Below are 20820 nucleotides of genomic sequence, written 5' to 3' on the forward strand. Positions count from 1 at the left end.
AAACTGTGCTCTTTTATATGGCTCTGTCAGCCTGTATTAACCCAGGGTTATGCTGAAGTTCACCTTTGTCTTTCTATGGTATTAGAAAGGCATTAATGTTGGTAATAGTTTGTATTTCTTTATAATCTGAAAACATATGGCCATCCTCTGAGGTAATGGGTGATATATTTAGTAAATGCAAACCGCCTACCTTTTCTTTTTGCTTTTTTTCCCCCCTTAAGTCATATTGGGAGGATTGGCATGATTGAACAGACATTAGCTTGTGGCAAAAAGCTATTATTGGGCTGGTGATCCTCTGGCCTACTTCTCCATTCAGTGTTGTCTTGATGTGCCCCGTGGTTGTGGCTGTGCCTATACAAATGTCTCCTTGTCAGGCATGTCCTGCAGTTTCAGTAATGCCGAGCTGCACATGGCCTTTTGTTCTGTCTCCTAACAACGCGTGTATTTGGTGCTGGATTTAGGGATGTTCCTCTGAGCTGAGCTGCTCTGTTTTACAGGGTACAGGGTAAGAATTTGCCCTTTCCGGTCAGCTGCATAGGAATCTTCTCAGCTTATTAATGCATTTAACCAGTGACTTTGTGGCTCTGCACACTCCCGTCTTGCATTTGTTTGAGGGGGGTTCATGAATCCAGGATAACCTGGCAAGCTGCACTGCTGTTTTTGCAATGTGGGGGAAAGAACTCAGCATGTCAGAGATGTCTCTAGGGCAGGGCTGGTGACAATCTCAGGAGGGCCATTAGTCATGGCAGGGCAGAGAATACTCATTGCACATTACAGGACAACTTGATTGTGCCAGGTTTTGGTCTGTGCTTCCGAGTCAGAAGAAAGTGAGCACAGGGGAGGGATGGTACTCCTGTATGAGTTCATGGAGAGATGCTGACAGGGAAGTTGGGTCCCTCCCTCCCTCCCCCTGCTGTCTTATGTGGTTAGAAATCCCACAGCTAAGAAGAGAGGTTTTGAGATGCCAAAACCTGTGGCAATGGAGCTCTGTGTGGCTGAGCCTGTGAACAGTGCACATAATAAACATGCCTGAAATAACAACTGGCTGGAGAGAACAGGCTTGCTAAGCAGGAATTGCATGCCCTTACCTTGCCTGTTACAAGAAGCATGTTGGTATGGCAGTCACAAATGAAGCTTTTTTTGTGATTTTGCAGATACTATTTGACTGCAAAGGAAGGCTCAAGGTGCTGCAGAGACCTGCTGTTTATCTGCTTGGACAAGGAGGAATTTGATTCTCCTCTAATGATGTGATTATCAGTGAGATCACTGCCCCCAGTATTATTTTTAGATGATGGCTGTGGTCTCTGCAATGGCTTGTGAAACTGTAACAGAGCACTTTCCATGCCGGGGCTTGCTGGGTGCAAAGTGAGGTGATGCTGGCAGGCTGAGACAGCAGGCCAAACCATTTAGTGCCAGTGTGGCCAATGCTGTGCCCTGAACAACACCTGCAAATAGAAAGGAGAGACTTTATTTTGTGTGGAGGCAGCTTGTGGTGCTGCTGGTCTGCAGGCCTTCTTTGCTGAGCCAGTCTCCATCCACCTGGCATCGCCTGAGGCTGATCCAAAGAAAAGGATGTGAGAACTGGGTTGTGTAGGAGATTTAGATGCAGTTTTCTGACTGTTCCTTCTTCACAAGCACTTTAATGCCAGCATATTTTAAACCAAATCCAACCACTCCCTCCAAGCACGGGAGGCTTGCTATCAAGTGATGGTTTGAGCATGGCAGAAATCCCCAGTGCATCAGGGGACAGAGCTTTTGCCATTTAAAATGCTGCTGGCCTCTTGCTGACAATGGGTGGCAGAGGTGTGTAGGTGGCTATGGCGAGCAGCTACCAGGACTGACAAGCTGCAGGGTGCTGGGTTTAGAAAATAAGGGATAACAGGGACTTTTCTAATAGAGGATCAAGACGTTAGGATTGTGTCTGCAGTCATTAGGACTAGCAGAGGAAAGAATGAACCTCAAGAAAGGAAAGATCTGCCAGCAGTGAAGAAAAGGATTCTCCTTTCTTTAATCGTCTCCATTATTATGAGGTGGAAGTTTGTTACTTCTAGTGGTGATGTGGTTTTATGTCATCTCTGGTTTTGGTGTATGCAAAGCAGTAATAGAAATTTCAGGGGCAGCTCAAGGGTTTGTTTTTTGTTTGGGTTTTTGTGTTTTGGTTTGGGGTTTTTTTGTTTGTTTTGTTCGTTTGTGGGGGTTTATTTTTGAGATCTGGGAGGGAATATGGTCAAAGCAAAAAACTAACCCTATCCTGGCTCTAATTCAGGCCGAGGGAACTTGTCAAGATACTGATTTGCTAAATATACTGGAGTGGGACAGAGAGTGACTTGAGCAGGAAAAGGATTTTATCAATGAAAGAAGATAGTTCACAGAAGGAGGTGAGCTTTATGCAGTTATCAATGTCTGTCTCCCCATTAATTTTGAAGCTACTGGCCAACTTAAACCAAATTTGATAGCAAGAGACCTCAAAGATGCCTAAGATTTCACCAGAATTCCTGGAAAGAGGTAGGCATAGAGACAGTTTAAAAAAACCCAAACAAACAGGGACTCATCCTTGAGTGAGAAGCTACATTTGCAAGCTTATTAGCCCTGGAAAATTTGTAAGTTCGGTTGACTGACTTGATACATACCCTGGCTTCTTCCAAAGCCTCAGCTGGAGCTCACAGTTTCTGAGCCTGCAAAGTCAGTCAGCCTCGTGGAACAAACTGATTGGAGGTCAGCTTTATGGAGCTCCAGTAGTTACAGAGCTACTTTTGTTTGTCTTCTTGACTCCCACTGTCTGAACAGTAAATTGAAGGGGAAAGGCTTGATAAGCTGTAGAAACAGCTATGAAGAGTGTGTTTTTCCAGGAATCTCACCAGCCATCCTGAGCTTTCCCTGTGTAAAAGGTGTCAAGTGTTCCTTTGGAAGCAGGGAAGACACTCGCAGACTGTGCGGAGGCGTTTTTAATGAGTAGAACTGAATGACTCTTTTCTCTTGTGTTCCAGCACACAGATATGACCAGCAGGTCAAGTACTGTTGTCCACAAGAGACTTTTTTTTTTACTTATTATGGAACCAGAACTCATAATCCCAGAACTACAGTCTGGGATAATGCTGTCAGTCAAATCAGCGGTGTGATTGTGGCAGCCACAAGAGAGTCCTGCTACAAAAAGAGTGCAAACTATGCAGAAGTCCTCTCCCTTGCCAAGTTCTGTATTCCTCACTCTTTGTAATAAGACTTTTATTTGTTTATAATGTATCAGTGGTTGCTTGATTTTTTTTTTTTAAAACCTCTTTCTCTATGTGGGATCCTCTTTAAATTCCAGGTGGTGGAGGATTGCCAACAGGAACTGCATGTCTTCTCTGTCCAGAAGATGAGGCCATTCTGTTGCATAAATTATCCACTGTGACAGCCATCCCACTGATTGTGGGCAGAAAATCCGTCCCACGGAGCCTGCTGTAAAAGCACCTTTTAGAGCTGAGCTAAACAAGAATTGGGAGTGACTGGTGTGGAATGAAAGGGTAAAATGGTGGCTGAGGTCAGACTGAGCCAGGAGGTAGGGGGAAGGGCTGGAGGAGGTGATGGGCAGAGTGCAGGGATGTTGCAAAGACTGAACAAAACCTTTGAAGAAGGCAGTGTCTTCAAGGCCAGGACACTGGGCTGACTTCATCACATCCTGCTCATCAATTGTAACTGTAAAATTAACAAACTCCCCCCTCTTGTGGGGGTAGGAAAGACTTTTCTTGAGATACTATCTGAAAGACCTTTATTCTGCTTGGAAAGCATGTAAGGAAGCTACCTGAATGCATGTGAAGGTCATGACTCATGTCTGGGTCTCCTGTGTGATGAATTCCCCCTTTTCTTACTGGTTGTCTCATTTGTTGGTCTGCAGACTGCTTTTCGAACAGTGAGTGCTGAAGAGGAGGAGTGTTATATCTGTATTGTGTTGTCTTCAAATTACCTTGTCGTTTTGACTTCTGTCTTTTTAGAAGATGCAAACTTCACAAACAGCTTGCATTTGACTCTCCAGTCTCCTGTGATCTGAACTTAGATAAAACAGGCTTGCAGACATCTGTCATTGCTGATTGTCTCCATTTACTGACACTTATCACCTGGACTCCAACAGAGCCTGTCTTAAATCACCCTGTCAAAAATAAGAGCTCTTAAGTTATTTTCCTCTCCTTTTCCTAGCTGTATTCTCTTTGTCTCATTGTTTTGCTCCTTTTTCCTACCCATCCTCCTAGGGAAGTTTTGCATCTCACATACTTGGTTATTAATATCACTCTCATGTTTGTGGCTCATTGTTTTTACTGAATTTCTTGCTTTCCTGCTCTGTCCTTGTATCTCTACTTTTCAGAGTCTGAGATCATACTAAACCAGTGTTTAGGCTGTGGGAACAAGAGTTGGGAGTTTTTTTCTCCTCAGACACATTTTGTGCTCTTAGGCCCATCCTTTGACTGCAAAGTCCAAGGATCATCCTGCTAAAGATGAATTCAGGAGGGCTGGAGTGATTGTTTTTTGTTCTGAAACTTGCAGTCTGCTTTCTGTAGATGGACCAGCTGAAGTAGTCCTGTATTTTCAGCATGATATATATTTATTGAGAAGCATTGTGCCAGGAAAACTTTAGATTAAGGGCCAGACAAATCTGGTTTTGCCTCGTTTCACCTTTGATGGCATGTAACTTCAGGCTGATATGAAATGTAAGGGCTTGCTGAATTCCTTAGGTGGACGAGTCTCAGCCTAATCTCCTTTTTTCACAGCCTTTAACAGAGCAGATAAACTTCGGGAAACAGAATGAGTGACACTGATGGTTTCTCGTCTGTGTCATATTATCTAGCAGAGTGTACCAAAAACTCTTCTTGCTATGATCCTACTCTAAAAGACTTCAGAAGCACAGACAAAGGATTAAATACATTTGGTGTGTCCTAATAAAAGAGGCCTAAATCTGCATATGCAAGCAGTGAACATTTTGGCTTTGGCTTGAGAATGTAGAGGTGTGCAGGGGAGGAAAACAGCACTAGATGAGATGTTCACCCTGTCTGGGTGGTGTGTGCCCCTTGCATCTTGATCTTCTGGAACCAAACAAATGGAAGGTGCATTTGTGTTCATGAAACTGTACCTTGCATGAGTGTAATCTGAAGGCTGGCTGAGCTGCTGTTGTTGTAGCTATTACACAGAAAAAGTTAATTTTTTGTTTATTTGTATCCTTGCTCTGAGTACGCTTACTCTCACTAGCTCTGCTCTCACCCAGGCACTGCCTGCCTGCCAACAGTTCTTCTGAAGGCACTTTCCTTCAGGACAGGGTGAAAGGTAAAACTTGTTTATGCTTTTAACTAGTGTCCCTAATTAGAGAAACAGGCTTTATACTTCTTTCATCTGGTTCAACCCATTAACATGTTCATTTACAGGTCTTGCACTGCTTCTGTGCTTGTCTTGCCCTATCCTTGCAGCAGGCATCTTGCATATGCTACAGTGGTGAGGGCTCTTGGGGGTGAAGTGTCTTGGTAGTTTACTTAACCCAAGGGATTAGTGCAAAGATAAACAATGGAAAAATAGTTTTCAAAAGAAATTTCTTGGGTTTAGCTGTTGTTGGGATTTTTTAGGGTGAATTTATAAATATTATTAAAAATTTTCTTTGAAAGCCACAGTGTACTCCCAAGTCCTTCCTTTGACACACAAGTACTTTTTACAAGAACTCTTCAGTTGTGATCCTGGCTTAACACATGATATTAAGAAAGGAATTTCACATTTCTCATCTAAAATGGGGATATGAAAATGGTGAATGTGAACTGTGGGGTTTTGTATCAAAATACTGGGGGACTGTGTGGTACAAGGTGTATAATTACTGTGTAATTTTCCTCTTCAGCTGGATGTCTGAATGAGAGAATTCAGGGCTAAATTATTAATTGTTAACCAAGAAATGCCTGGTTTTCTTCAGCAAGGTTTTGGTCCAAAGGTTTTCAATGCCCTCAAGTACTATGGTCAAACTTTACCTAATTGTTTTATTGTTCTTGGCTTCTTCTGTACTTGAGTGGAGACTATTCTTCTATTTGTCTGGAAAGCATTAGTGTAAATAATCAACATGTGAAGACACAGGAGGATCAAGCTCTTGTGCCCCTCACAAATTACATGTGCTGCGTTTACTGCATAGAAAACAATTACTTCAAGTGAAAGCCTTTCCTTCTTTGCAGCTCAATTAATTGGTTCTGTAGCAAAGTCAAGACATTAAATTTCTTGTATATTATTTCCCCTTGGAGACAACAGCACACAGAGATGCAGACTTGGGACCAATCAGCAGGTTCAGTGAGCAGAGCAGTGGGAGGAGAACAAGCTGGCTGAAATGCAAACACACAGTCTGAAAAGGGAGTGCAGAACCCAAACTGGCAGCGCAAACTGGTTTTATAGCTGCATTTTGGCTTCTTGATGCTTAATACAGGGTAGTCTCTTTTCTAAACCTTTGAACTGCATACTAAAATCTTCAGATGGCCATGAACCGCGAGAGCCTGCTGTGCATACCTAGGAGAGTAAAAGGGAGAGGGAGCCCAGAGCAGGTTGCCAGCAGGTTTTGTCCATTGCGGGATGCTGTTGGTCTGGGCAGCAAAGTGAGTGACTTCCAATTGCCCCTGAGATGTGGACGTCAGCACACGAGCTTGCCTTGCTTTCTTTGGCAGCAGGGAGTTTGACTGCCCAGCAACCCAGCTGCTGGGAAGGCTCAGACATCTGTTTTAAGTTCCTTACAGGATGAGATACCCAACCTTTCTGCAATGAGTAAGATCATCTGATGTGTCTATGGAGGATATTTTATATTTGCACACTGAGAAGACATCCTTCATTTCCAAACAAGCATTTTACTGTTCTACATTTTTACTCTTTTAGATATTTTGCTATTTTACATTTCACCTTTCATTTAGGTGATGGAATGAACCTTCTAGTTTGACTTTTTTAGTTCTTTAGTGCTAACCTGTCTTCTCCCTAAGGGTTTGGGCTTTCCATGGAGCAGAAGCCTTTCAGATAATCCTCATGCCCTTCTGCAAAGAGAGAGCAGGGTATTTCTGGGTGGGTGGTGGGTGTTCTTCCTTGCATTTGTTGCTCTCTTTACAGTGAGAACTTGCTCAGTTTGTGTCAATAACACCTTTGATCCTCTTATGTAAAGGAATACTGGGTGTCCTGCAGAAAAGATCTCTTTAAAATGCCTTGCAATGTTATGCTGCTGAATGATGGTTAATATAAGTTCATAAGACCACACTGGACTGGAGACTATGAAGTTTCCCAAGTACAGTTCTCCATATTGTATTCTGCAGCACACATGATTTATTCTCAGCTGATTGACCTCATGTAGACTTGTGCCTGTGTAAGTAACAGCTGAGATCAGTGGTCTGAGCACTAATCTGCAAGTTGCAGACAGTAGGTTATTATTTAGTGAGAATGCTCCACAAGTTTCTTGCTGTAGCATTTTCATTCAAAAGGTCACTTCCGTGAGTTCGTGCACAGCTGAATTTAATGTTCTTTCTCAGCAAGGCAGGCCACACTGGAGAGTGCATAATTATAATAAATACAACTTTGTTCTAAGCTGAAAAATCCATCTGAAATAAATTTTTCCAGCCCTTCCAAGAAACGCTTTTAGTAAGATAAATAAAAGCAATTCTTGCCGATTTCACATTCATTCAGCAGGAATGTTGGTGGGTGTAGGGTGCCTCCACTTAAGCCACTCATCACAGTGCCTTCTGGGCTCAGTCAACTTGTATATTCAATAGCTGGCTAAGGGTTGCATTTGTAAATTGGGTTTCTCGCAAACCAATTAAACCCAAGTTCATTATTTCTTACTTGGTTTGAATCCTGGTTATTATTTTGAGTAAAATTGTTCTTAACAGCAAGTACAGAGAGTTCAGTTAGACAGACAAACTTTAAACAATGCTTTGATAGGTGCATCTGTTTTTAGGGATGTGCATGTATTTATACAAACTTCTGTGGCTTATTTTTTTCTGTTTGGCACTTCTGTGTAGTCGAAGTAGATTTGCTTTCTTCTGTGTTCTGTTTCGCAACACTGGAAATACTGAAAAAGTCTCGGCCTAAATATGGAAGGAAAGCTAGGAGTTGTTATTTACTCCCATAACTTCTAAGCAAGGACTTAAACAAAAAAACAAAACAAAAAAAACCCAAACAAACAAAAAAAACCTCTTTGCTTTCATTTTTCAAGAGACTGAGCAGACTGTAAAATGTCCTGTCTTCCCTTTCTTTTATTTTTTTGTCCAGTCATAGCAAAGAGGCTCTGCTATTGTTCAGGATACTGCTGCTGGTGGAAGCTGAATTTTTGCATAGTTTTTCTGGGTTCGTGTGCAGGTCTGGTTACCTTTGAGGTTTCAGAGGGGCTCTACAGGGTGATCCTTGAGTGTCCTTATGCTTTCCCTGTAGAGACTCTAGATGAGCAGTTTCCAGACTTCTCCACTCAAACCTACGGCAGCCTTTGGTTTGGGAGCTGCCTAGTTCCAAATTCTTCCTCATATTGTATGGTTGGTTGTTGCTGCAAGGTCACTCTTCCTCAGGGCTCTGCTGGGATCTGTGAGACTGCAAGGGAGAAAAGACTCACATGGCAGTGTCAATGGTAAATGAAAAACCATGCAGCCCTTCTGCTCTTGCCATGAATTTGGACAGCCCTGTGCTGTACTGCTTTGGCATGAAGAACTGCATGTAAGCTGTGGTACCTGGTACCTCTCTTGTCCTGTTTTCACTATGGGGAGAGGGAGGCATGGAGGCCTTTCTAAAAGGAAAGAAGAGCCTGATGTCTAGGAAAGAAGACACTGTTGACTGGGAAAGAGAAAGCAGAGAGAGCTGACTGAAATCTGAGCACTCTGACTTCATTAAATGGAACTGATAGTCCTGGGCCCCAGTAGAAGGGGTGGAAACTTACTTTTACTTCCATTCACCCTCCGTATGCTATGTTAGATATTCATCTCTCAAAGACTTGATATCTCTTCAAGCCCCAGTGGGTTTCCATCCACACCAGAGAATGATCAAAGGGGGAATATGCTTTCTGTACTAGACTGGACTTCTGCCTTATGGTCATATTCATATGTTCAGGAGCAGATTTAATCAGCACTTAGATCATGATGGTCTGCCTTTTTTTCTCAAGGTATTCTTTTTTCTCCTTGCTTGTCTGCTTTGTTCCTGCCACCGCCTTCCTTTTCCTGATTCAAGTCTTTGTGTTCTCTTTATTTTATCTGTTGATGTGATCAGGATTTGAATACTTGGTACTTGCTAATGAAGCTTGCTTGGCAGTGAGAAGGTTGGGGAAGCTCACTTAAACTAATTGTTGTTTTAGGAACTCTCTAGGCACCCTGACCTTACATGCAGACATGGTTTATTTTAGAAAGATTGTCTTAAGTTAGAAAATCAGCTCTTGTCCAAAAATGAAAACACACATCGATCAAAACCTGAATTTCGTGTGGGTTGTGTAAACATGTAATTTGGGTTAGGTCTGGGCATTGGAAAATATGCGATGCTGTTGTCCAGGAAATTACAGTGCAAGAAACGTGGGGAACTTCAGAAAGTCACATTAACTGTCTCCTTGGGGAAGTGCCTCAGAAATCCTGACCTCTGCATTTCTGCCATGTGCATGACGCTAGTGGAGACGGTCACTTGAGCAGTTGCAACATTCTTGTATATATGTGTTTGCATGACATTATGAACTGTGGAAAGAATAATGCTGTGCTTCCCAAATCGCTTCCCACAGACTCTCCCTCTGCCCCTGCACATGAGCAGTCGCTTTGATCGTCAAAGCATTGTCTGCTTCAATCCATGTCACGTTTCCTATGGTCAAATCACAGAAACTTTTTTCTAGGAGTCCATGTCCTTGAATTTCTAGGGGTGACTGTGTTGTTCTCTGGCACCTCCACTCTTTGCCAAGCCACCTTCCAGTGACAGCGTGTAAGGTTTTAGGCTGACACAGATATCCTGTTCCTATCCCGATCCTCTAAAGGTTTCCTGTGCAAGTCGTTAGTCTTACTCTCCTCTTTATCAGCCCTGACGAAAGTTGTTTTTTAAATGTTGCTCAATGTTTTCTACGTGATCTTGGTATGACTGCTAATTCTTTCAATGCCTTGTTTTGTTTTAAAGTTTCTAATCCCATTTTCTATGACTAAGTTGAGTTGCGTGGTTTCCCCCGCAAGGATTAGGGTTTACTGCTGTAGGTACGTCATCCTGCCTTTGAAGCTGGTTGCTCATGCTTTCCTTGGCAAGCTCTGGCAGATGTGCTTAGGAACAACAGAGATTGTATCTTTTTGAAGCTGCAGAAGGGTTAATTGGAAGCATTTTTATGAAACCAGGTTGCTTATCCTTACAGGCAGAAGATTTATCACCTGCCTTTGTAATTTATATTACATTTTTCTTTCCTTTCGTGAAGCTATTTTAATGTTACATGTGATATTGTAAAAATTAACCATGATAAGCAATTCTTGGCAAGTCCTAAGTTGCACTCCTCTTAGATGCCAACTGGAGAACGTGACTGTCTTCATGTGGATGGCGTAACATTTTTGGCTGGTATGTTTGGGGTGGTTGAATGAGTGTAGGGCAGCTGAAGTACATCTGTAGTTCCAAAACAAACCCAGCATAAGGACTTCCATCCCCCAGCAGGCACATAGCTGTTTGTACAGATGCTTCTTCTCAAGAGCCCTTTTGTAGGATTGGTCACACTTGTGGTTGAATTTGCTTATATGATGGGGAGAAGGGCTGATGGCTATTCAGGGGAGTATTATTTTTAATCAGAGAAATTATAGGTATTGGTATTGATCAGGAGATTTCTTTGTGTGGAGACTCTCCAATGAAATGGAGCACCTGCATATGTGCAGTACTTCTTGAAATATGTTAAACAGGATCTGCCCTCTGCTGGGAATTGTTAACTGTGCTTTTGGCTCTGCCTGCCTCGCTGGCAGATGTACCATTGTGAAATTTTTACAACCAAATAAAATATTAGAGGATGCTTCACTTCAAGAGGAAACTTGATAGCTGCTTTCAGCTGATGCCTATCTGAAACCAGGTAAAAAACATGTGCTTGCCTCATTGGGACCTGCACCTACCTCCACAGCCATAGCACCGGGATATTGATGGAAGGCTCCTGCATTGCAAAGAGCCTGAATAGTTCTGGAAGGGTAAATGTTATGATGCCAGGTTCTGCATATTTGGTGTGATGCAGTTGAACAGATCGTGAAAATCTTAGTTTTTAATACATTGTCTGAAAGTGGAACTATTTGTGCATTTCTATACAAAATGTGTCATGATTTTTAGTAAATTTCTAAAGCCATGAGGGAGACTCTTGGGGCTTGCTGTGTTTACCCCGTCTAGTAGTGAATGCTGAGCCTTGCAAGTACTGGCTTTTGGTACAAACTTGTGTGTTGTGTACTTGTAATAGAAGGATCTTCTAGAAACTCACAGGAATCAGGTGACTGTTACCTGTATTTTCTTGCTTGTTAAAACTGCACAAATCTAGAATCTTTTATTTCTGAAGATTTCATTTATCTAACTTTTTTTTCTTCCTAAGGAAGTATCTTCTCCTGGGATTTAAGTATTTGCTGATGCAAATCTCTGTGATCACAGATAGTTAAAGAACTACTGAGGGTCACATGATTAGGTCACCAGTTCAAATCTAGTCCAAAGTGGTAATGGGCATTTTTATACACCAAACGCCTTTCATCAGGATTTATGTTTAGTTGCTTAAACTAAAGCTGGAGCATTTCCTATTCAGAATTATGGTTCAAGTGGAAAATAAAAGACTAGAAGCAGTATTTTCTATAGCAGAAAATCCCATTTCACTTGTGTTGGTATCTGTACATGCTTGTAAGCACACGTGGTGCTTTAGAAGGAGTAAAGGTTGCAGAGGAGTTGATGCATTTAGTCCAGTCTGGTACTTTTAATGTGCTTTCCTATGACTTTTAAATTGCAAGAGCCTTTGAAGAAAGTATAGGAGGACACAGACTTTGAAGGCAAAGAGATTATGAAATTGGAAATGCAATGGGAGAGTGTTTTGAATGGCAACTGAAACACTTTTGGACCAAGTACTTCTGAAATCCTTCCAGGCAGCTGCTCTTCTAAATAATGATAGTTGGTTGACTGGTGGGTTTTTTTTGGTTTTTTTCCTTTCTTTCTTGTTTCTTCTAACATTCACATCAGAATCTTTGCATAAAGCTTCACTGCTAAATCTGACCTTTAAACTCAGGTTTCTGGTCAAGAAATGTGGACTTCAGTATAGTACTTGTCATCTAGTCACCTGCTACTTGCAGAAAGGCTTTGGACTGTACATTCTCCAGTCTACAGAGAGCTGGAAATGGTTCAGCTCAGCCTCACGGGCTTTTGCACCTTCACAGTTCCTCCTTGTTGATTTTTTTTACTCTAAAGTTGGGAAATCCTTGCAATCTCTTTGAGATCTGTTGGGATATGGAAAGCCTTGCAAATCCCTGCAGTCAGGGGTTGACCTCTTGTGTGCTGGGATCTGCCTGCAACCACCTCTTACTTTCAACCTTTTCCTGAATGTTTCCTGAGCGCTCTCTGGCTTGTTTCAGGGACCAGCTTGGCAGCGTTATCAGGAATCAATAGCTGGAGTCCTTCAGGAAAGAAGTTGAAGATGCTGAAGTATGAATTCTGGTGTCCTGGTTGTTAGAATCTGTTAGCAGAGACGTCAAGATGTGAAGAAAAGAGATGTGAAAGCCGGTACCAAGTGTTCTTTTCTTTGTGCTTCTGAGTTGAGAAATTAGGATCTGAGTTGACTTCCCTATCCCAGAGGCTGTTGTATAGCTTCCCATGCATCTCATGCTGTGGGAGATCACTGGTGACTTTTGTCAGTATTTTGAGGTACAAAAAGTGGATTATGAGGTGTGGCGACATGGAAATTAGATATGTAATGTAATGAAAAAAAATATTGCCCGTAAAACTTGTGTTATCACTGTGGCACTTAGTGATGTGGATTCCAGTCCTGTGGGTTTTAAAAGTATGTTTTCATATGTATTTCTGAAACCTGTGGTCTTTTAAGAATTCTGATAGTTGTCAATACATATACAAACATTAATACATTGAACTGGCATGAAAAATGTCAAATGAAAAATCAAGCGTTAAATCTTTTGCATAGTGTGAAGTAAGAGGTGTTATCTATAAACATTAATTACTTACTCTATTTTGGATATAGTAAATTCTGTTATTCTGCTGGTGGAAAAGGAAAGACTAGAAAACAGTGACTTTGCCAAACATGAAGCCTTGGTATAGTTTGAGAATGGATCACTAGTTATTGAGTCCCAGTTCTGTGTTGTATAGAGGCCATAACTTGTCTTGCAAAAAAAAAAACAAACAACTGGCTAATGTTAAAAAATGTGTTATCTGTCTTTTTGAAAATAGATGAAATAGATTGCAGAAGAACATATTTGTCAACAGGAAGTAACCATAAACTTAGGAGGAGTGCAGGCGTCGAGCACGGCTGAACAAGACTGCAAAGAATAAAGACAGAACCTCTTTCCCCTCGCTTTTCAGGCTGTAAGTAGGACCAGAGAACACCTTCCTTCATGAGGGTGGAGCAGGCTTTTCCATCCCCTTTGGTGTGTGTGCCATGTCTTCATGTAAGTCTTGGCTCTCGGCTCTTGTGACACAGCATGGAGTGAAGCTGCAGGCTGTCACCCACAGCCCCTCCGCTCCTGGTGACAAAGGAGCACTTAGATTCTAGTAGGATTTGATGTAGGTCAAATCAAACATGAGAATTTCAAGGTGTCCCTGTGCAGCTTTTTGTCATGCTGCCAGATGTGCTTTATTGAACTGTTGCTTGTAAGGAACAACCTTTTGCAATTGCATTGATCAAGATAGTACCCTGGGTGTGTTCCTCATCCAAGGGGAAAAGTGAGGTCAGTAGGAATGAATGCTGTGCTGCAGCTTAGACTGGAAAAGAGATACTTCAGTGTTCTGGGAAGGATAAGTCTGACTTTGGCTTTGTGGCATTCAATCTAATGTGGCAATCTTAATGCTGTATGGCAGGTGACTTTCTTGCCTTCCCTGTTGGGCTACCCTACTTGTTCAGGTGATGGCCAGCTCTGTACTTTGTCCTCTGCTTTCTCCTCTGGCAGGCAATCCTTTCTGTTGTCCTGGTACATGTGCTTCAGCCTTGCCTGCTTGTCTCCTTTTCGCTCAGAATTACCTGCTGTGTTACTCCTTGTAGGTGCTTCAGAAAGCTGGAGGCCTGGTTTAAAGTCACCTCCACAAGCTTTTTGGATGTGATGCATAGCATGGGGAGCCATTTGGATGTTGGGCTTTCAGACATTTGGATATTGTAGTGGGAATGAAGGCAACCAGGAAAGCAGCAGACAGGAAAATCCTTCTGTCTGCTGCAATCTGCCAGTAGTCCTGGAGGAATAAAACTGAGATGTTCTCTTAAGTCTTCCACTTTTCAGGTTAGGTCTGTTTGTTTGTTTATTGAGTGAAGAATATTTCCTGTCTCAAACATGTGCAGAAGTGGGATGGCTACATATATGGCTCTCAAAGACTCAGAAAAGCTAATGTTGGCATGTACATTTTGTACATATTCTATACTGACACAGTGATAGTCCTTGTAAATTGATGGCAAAACATACAGTCTTTTTTTTTTCCTATGCTTTTCTCCACAGTTTAACTCTTTTTAGGTTTATCTCTGATCAAAGGATATTAACAAAATCTTTATCTTCTTGGCTTTACAAATTTGGCTTAAAAATTCTCTACTTCAAACTTGGCAAACATAGCCTTGGTATGCAAACAGTGGGGATGGGATAGGGGAAATTACTTGGCTGTTGAAAAACTACATATGGGAAAGTCACATGGAGCTTTCAGTGTTTTATTTATAATTCTGCAAAGGCCACTTCTAATTTGAAAAATAGAAGAGACCAAATAGTGGCTTCTGGAAAGCAAACAGCTAGATTTTTCCATTAGTATTTTTAACACAAATATTAACTTCACAGATTGTAACACTCTTTCCTCCTTAAATACTCTTTTTTAGCCTTCAGGATGTATAACTGGGTAAACTAACGCTGTGAAGAAAACAGTAATTCCTACACAGCATCTGGCTTTTTAAATTCTAGTTGTGAAGCCATAAGAGATGTTTTGTTTTCATTTAGCAACTATATATTGAGTTTCCAGAAAGGAAACTCCATTTGTAATAAGTGTACCCAGTGGGAACCATATGCTTTTCACGTTTGTCTTTTATTGGAGGATTAGAGCATTTATTTCAAAATCTCTTTTCCAGAAGAACACCATTTTTAACATTACCATTAAGTAATGTTTAACTAAGAACTGAAGCTGGATTTTCAGATTTGGCTGTATATGTGAGCAGACATTCCCAAACACAAGTCCTTGGAATGATTTTACTACTTAATAATGCAACCATGAGTTTTATGTCAGCTTGATTCTGAGCAGTGTTTTGCTGATACCAGTCTAAGATAACTATATTATGTGAAACTACTTGAACAAAGCTAAAAGAGCAATAAAAGTCATCTGCCCAAGAGGCTCTAGCATTCTCCCTCTGCTCAAATTGCTGAATATGACTAAGTCTCTGCAGAATGGCATCGAAGGTTACATTTGGAGTCATTAGGTTATAAACAGTCCACAAAATGTTTTACATACTTCATGCTAATATTCCTCTGAAGATCAAGATTCCCTGGGGAGAAATAAGAATATGGACTAAAAACATTCTCAGTCTTGAGGTTTATCCACGGCTTCCTAGATCACTGAAGATCAACTGTCTCATGAAGAAATTATTGCTAAACAAATTTGGTGCTGTTCTCAGAGTGTTTTTATGGGGGAGGTGGGGAAATATACGTGGTAGTGCCCTTTCTTTTAGGTGTCAGGTTTTCATATTTTTGCTGACTGGCTGGGTTGTAGATTACATTTGAAAATCTTTCTGACTCTAATTTGGTAAGTTTATATGAACCTTGGTGTTCAAGAATGCTTTTGAGTCCCAGGCCGTGTTGGGAAAAAACATGGTAGAAATGTTCAGATCTTGACAGAATGTCTGAATCTGTGCTGTTGAATAGAGAGAGGAGTTCTTTAACTTCTGTTAATTCTTAGTAAGTCTTATGGCAATATAGAGGGGAGTTCTTGACCTTTCTTGAAGATGCCCCACCATGTATTTCTTTTTGCCAAGAATAAAACTGTGTCTACTGTGAAAAAGTGGCTGTTTAGTCCTATACACAGTCGAAGTAAAACTGGATCTGGGGGTGGAGGGCTCTGTTGTACTTGGGAAAATGGTCTTGTCTTTTGTTCTGGCATTAGCATTTACTGCCGATACTGAATGCTTGCCATCTGCAGTGGTACAGCAGCAGCCTGTGTGCCTGTGCTCCTTGCTTGTGTGGTCAACTGACCTAGAGCAACACTCTGAAATAAAACAAAACCTCCACACCACCAGCTTGTCCTTCAGAAACTAATCTTATTTCAGATTCCACTGTTACTTTGTGAAATATTGGGATTTATAGACCTGGCAGGATGACTGTGGCAGAGCTACCACATTACAGCAAGTTCTGGGCTCTCAGTCAAACCATGACTTATGTGGCATTTCTCATACCTAAGGATGCAACTCACAAGGGATATCCTTGGCATCTGTGTGCATCAAAATTTCTTACAGGTTGTCTAAATGAGAGACAAAAAGTGGAGGACCTGAACGGGAATCTGTTGAGAGCTACTGTGAGCGGCAGACACTCGTGAGCTAGTTGCAGTTTATAGACTGTAGGAACCACTGGTGCATCTTTCTGCTCTTGGGGAGTTTAGGAAGGAGCATTTTCCATGAGTGTATTGAGGTTTTGGAGGTCTGGCTGTCCCTGGGGTAGTTTGAAAGCTGCTGCAGACAATTTGACAGCAGTGCCTCACACTAATGAGGAAGCAGCGGGGTTGCGCTTCCTCGAGCCTGCCTTGAAAGGAGAACTACAGAGGCTCAGCTGTGCAGAGCTACACGACTGCAGAGCATAATAATAGCTCAAAGACTTTTCTCTAACTGCACAGCTCAGGCGTACACTAGTTGCATGTTAGAGAATTAAACCTTGTCCAGTGTGCTTTGTCTGGCAGCAAAGCTGGTTGATTCATCTCTGTTACGGATCTGGTTCCAACTTGAATCCTTCAAGCATCTCTGAGGATCTCTCTTGGTGCATGGTGGACACACTAAATGCCACTGGTTCTGTAATAGGGTTTTACATTTACAAAAGATTGCTTTAGCTGATTTTGCTTTGCTTTGCATTTCCCAAGAATTTTAGGACATTTTTGACAGTCCATTTTTGCTTTTCCTTATGGCAACTTCAACTTGGTGTGAGCTCAGACTGCAATAAACAGTCCACTGTGTGCTGACACTAAAAGATAAAGCCATGCCATCAGTGTATGCCGAATCCTCTCCACAAATGGGGTATATGTGTTAAAAATTCTTAACATTTTTCTTTCTCATGGCACACCTGAATTTTAAAGGGATCCTGAAATTTATTACTATCTTCATTATTTTTTTGCTGATCTTAAAACCATCTACTAAATTCAGTCACTGAAGGGACAGTAAAGATTTTACTGTTTGTATAATTCGGTTTAAAAAATGTATTGCAGCTAGCAAGAAACACACAAAGGCTTAGGAAAAGGTTTTGCAAACAGTGTTGATATAAAATAAAAAGGAGAAAAAAGTTTTGATCTAAAATTTAAGGAGGGAAGTGAGTGAACAGTAACTCAGTAACTGATATAGACTGAAAGGGTTTGCTGTTGTTTTGGTTCTGGAGGGGAAAAAAACAAAGTGCACAAACTTCTGCTTATAAATCTACACACATTAAAATAAATACTAAATGGAAAGGGGTCAGGTTAAAGGAAAAATAGTAAGAAAAAGTTAGAAACTAGTGAAGCGCTTCAGTCTCTAGTAAAGTATTTATTAGTATTTAAAGATTTATTCTCTAGAATAAATCCCTGAAGGTTTTATAAGCATCTCTAAGGCAATAGGAAATGAGCAGTGTGGATTTATCAGGAACAACCTCAGGGTGGGGGTGGTGGTGAGTGGGGTGGGCTGATGAATTAATTTGGTTAATTCAGTGAATGTTTTACAGCCCCGCCTGAGTGAGGCAGCACATTGGTTATGGGATGCTGAGTAGGGATCTGTGTTCAGGATCAAATAGTAATAGGATGGGTCCGTTAAGTCATGAATATATGCTAAGGAGTAGTCTGTGGTGGTGTCTGGGATCCTGGAGGGGTTTGGTTTGCCTCTGTGCCAACAGCTTGGGAGACAAAGAGAAAGCGCTTGAGATGCAGATGGAGGGTTGTCTGTGTTTTTTAAGACAGAACAACTTGAAGAAATAGCCCGAAGCCTATTTTACTTTTCCTGAGGGAAAAATGCAGAGTACTTAGTGGGTGGAAAATGTCAAATAGCCTGGGATTTTGGATCAAAAATTGGGTGCAGTTCTTTCAGGAAAAAAAAACCACCAAATCTTTAGTGATGTAGTAACAAAAGTGTCCTATACAGGTATTTTGTAATACTCCATGGTAGTAAGTGATGTGCACCATTTTGGATCTCACATTTTAAGATGAGTTTAAGTTTCAGACTGAGAACACCAGTAAACCCATGATTTAATCCTTGTAGTCTAGGAAAAAGACTTCATTTGTCTTCTAAAAGCAGCTTATAGAGGAATGGAACAATTTTCCACGTGAGCTAAGTTAAGAAGCTCACTATGATCAGTTGTCTTGTTTTCGGTGGAGAAGAAGAAATTACTGCCTTATTTTGCACTAAGGCCTGAGTTAATATTAATGGGAAAAAAAATCCTAATTTTTAAAGGGCATCGAGCACAGGAGCATGTGGCCTGTTGAGGCAGTGGGGACACCAGTGATTTCAGTCATCTTAAGAGTAGGTTAGAGAAATGTTGATGCTTTGGGTGCAGTGAATCATTCCCAGAGCAGTTTGACAGCCTGGTGCCTCTGGGTTTGCATCTTTCATTTTCAAACAGCCCTGACTTTTGAAGCCTGTATTAAGGAACAAGTGCTGAAAGGGGGACAGTCTGATGACCAGTCTATAATTAAATCCGTAATTAAATCCTGCTCAACAAATGTTGCTGTCTGTCCCTAAGTTCCTTATGTATTTTTACCTGGAAGATTTCTCTTTCAATGGTCTGATGACTTTACAAGGTGCAGGTTGGGTCTCTGATATTAAATTGGTGGGCAGTTTTCTCACTTGTTTCCAGGAAAGGGGGGTTGGTCTTTGTTTTCCAAAGGAGATGTTTAGAATTCCCACTCCCCAAACTACATCCTTCAGGGGAAAAATATTACCGTAGAAGCCTGCGATGTGTCAGAAGTGAGTATTTCTAAAAACAGAAAATATTTCCTTACTTTAGAGTTTCTTCATTCAACAGTCACCCACAAGTCTTTGAGCTTTCTGAGCGCTGAGGATGACGTGTATATTGTTCACCTTTTGAAGAAGAAAGTGCACTGGCTTTTGAGAGTTTGGGGGTTTGGGGTGATTTTCTATTTTTTTTTCTTTAAATTTATTGTTTTACTGTAGTCCTGCTAATTAGCACCAATTAATTTCCTGTAAAAAGGTAGGATGTCAGTGAAGTTTTGATTTGTTTATACAGATGCATATGAACTATTTGGTTTATGCTATAGGAGAATTCAAAAGAAAGCAATGGTTGCCAGAAATAAGAGGTCACTGGTTTTGTGATCTAGAGCAGGCGCACGTCTGGGAGCCAGACTTGAGCAAGGAGAAGGCGAGTGCTTGGCCTTCTCTCCCTCCTGCAGCCTGCAACCTTGCTGCAGAGAAACGTGTGAAAGAGGTAAAGCCATGTGGGTCACCCTGTCCTCCTCCAGCCCTGCACAGCCAGGGGAGTGTTTGCTTTATCTGCCAGTGGAATAACAAGCACTAATGGAAATTTTAGCAGTCGGGATAAGATAATACCCATAAAGGCAGGCTACGGTTATCAGCATTTCTTCCCAAAATAAAACTGAATTAAGTTTTTAATGACTGGGCACTGTATGAAATAATCATGCTTATGCATGCAAGGGGAGCACACGTTATGCTTGTACCTAAGGGAAAAATCCTACAGATACGAGGAAGGTAGGGGAGCGAGACCACGGGGTGTTGGAGGTATCTGCCCTTGAGAGGGCAAAGCCGCCTGGCCTGCAGGTATGTCCCTGAAACTTAGAAACTGGCTGTGATTCGAGGTGCCACCAGTGCTTTTAATGCTTAAGCAAAGTGCAAACTGCGTAATGCCAGAGCCAATGCTGAAACACGACACTCGGACATCCCTTCCTCCCAGCTGCCTGTTCCTTACATAACCAGGGGCTCTCCCAGGGCAGCCTCCAGATGAGCCCAACGGGAAGTATTTGGGTAACTGGTGGCAGTTCTGCAAGGCACAGAAGGAATAACAATTAGTTGTATTCAGAGTCCAGTGGTTGTAATATCTCAAACAACCTTCAGGCAGGTATCCACATTTTATGGTTAGGGAAAATAGCTGCCAAGAGCGAAAATGTGGCAGGATGATGGAGCTGGTGATGGGAGGCATTGCATTTTTTGCCCTATGTGCTTGGATCAAACCAACTTCATCTGTACCTGGAAACCTGTGTTTGTGAGCTCTGGTTTATGTAGATAATGCTTTTGTGGGGGCCCTTCTGTTTGAGGCAGTCTCAAAACCTCTCTCCTCCGGCTGGCAGAGCAGAGAAGTGCATGGCCTCTTGGGGAGCTTTTCTTGTCTTCCTTGTCAAGATATGGGCCAAAGCAAGAAGTGGTAATGTAATGGGAGAGATTAGACTTTAAGGTCTTGATCTTTTCTGCTCTTTCACTGATATGGGTAAACTCAGCTTGATACTGCACTTAACCATACACAATGCTGGTATAATATTTAT

At 41.6% G+C, this 20820-nt stretch overlaps 1 protein-coding gene across 6 annotated transcripts in view; it reads left to right on the forward strand.

The window, feature by feature from the left end:
* WBP1L (WW domain binding protein 1 like) overlaps window positions 1-20820 on the forward strand; it is a 57788-nt gene that overhangs the window by 4575 nt on the left and 32393 nt on the right. Inside the window, exons 2-3 of one of the 6 annotated variants that reach the window (XM_064663191.1) lie at window positions 12534-12681; window positions 13360-13494. The exons of 1 other annotated variant lie outside the window; for it this stretch is intronic. Coding sequence is in view for 2 of the 5 variants with exons in the window: in XM_064663188.1 (XP_064519258.1) it covers window positions 9053-9112 (60 nt within the window). In the remaining 3 variants the exon portion in view is untranslated. Of the gene's footprint in view, window positions 1-2266; window positions 2379-8795; window positions 9113-12533; window positions 12682-13359; window positions 13495-19114; window positions 19274-20820 lie in introns of those variants that run through there. 4 more of the 6 variants (XM_064663190.1, XM_064663192.1, XM_064663188.1 and 1 more) reach the window with 4 other exon arrangements.

This window comes from Pseudopipra pipra, chromosome 8 (assembly GCF_036250125.1).
Source record: "Pseudopipra pipra isolate bDixPip1 chromosome 8, bDixPip1.hap1, whole genome shotgun sequence".
In the NCBI taxonomy this organism is placed as follows: domain Eukaryota; kingdom Metazoa; phylum Chordata; class Aves; order Passeriformes; family Pipridae; genus Pseudopipra; species Pseudopipra pipra.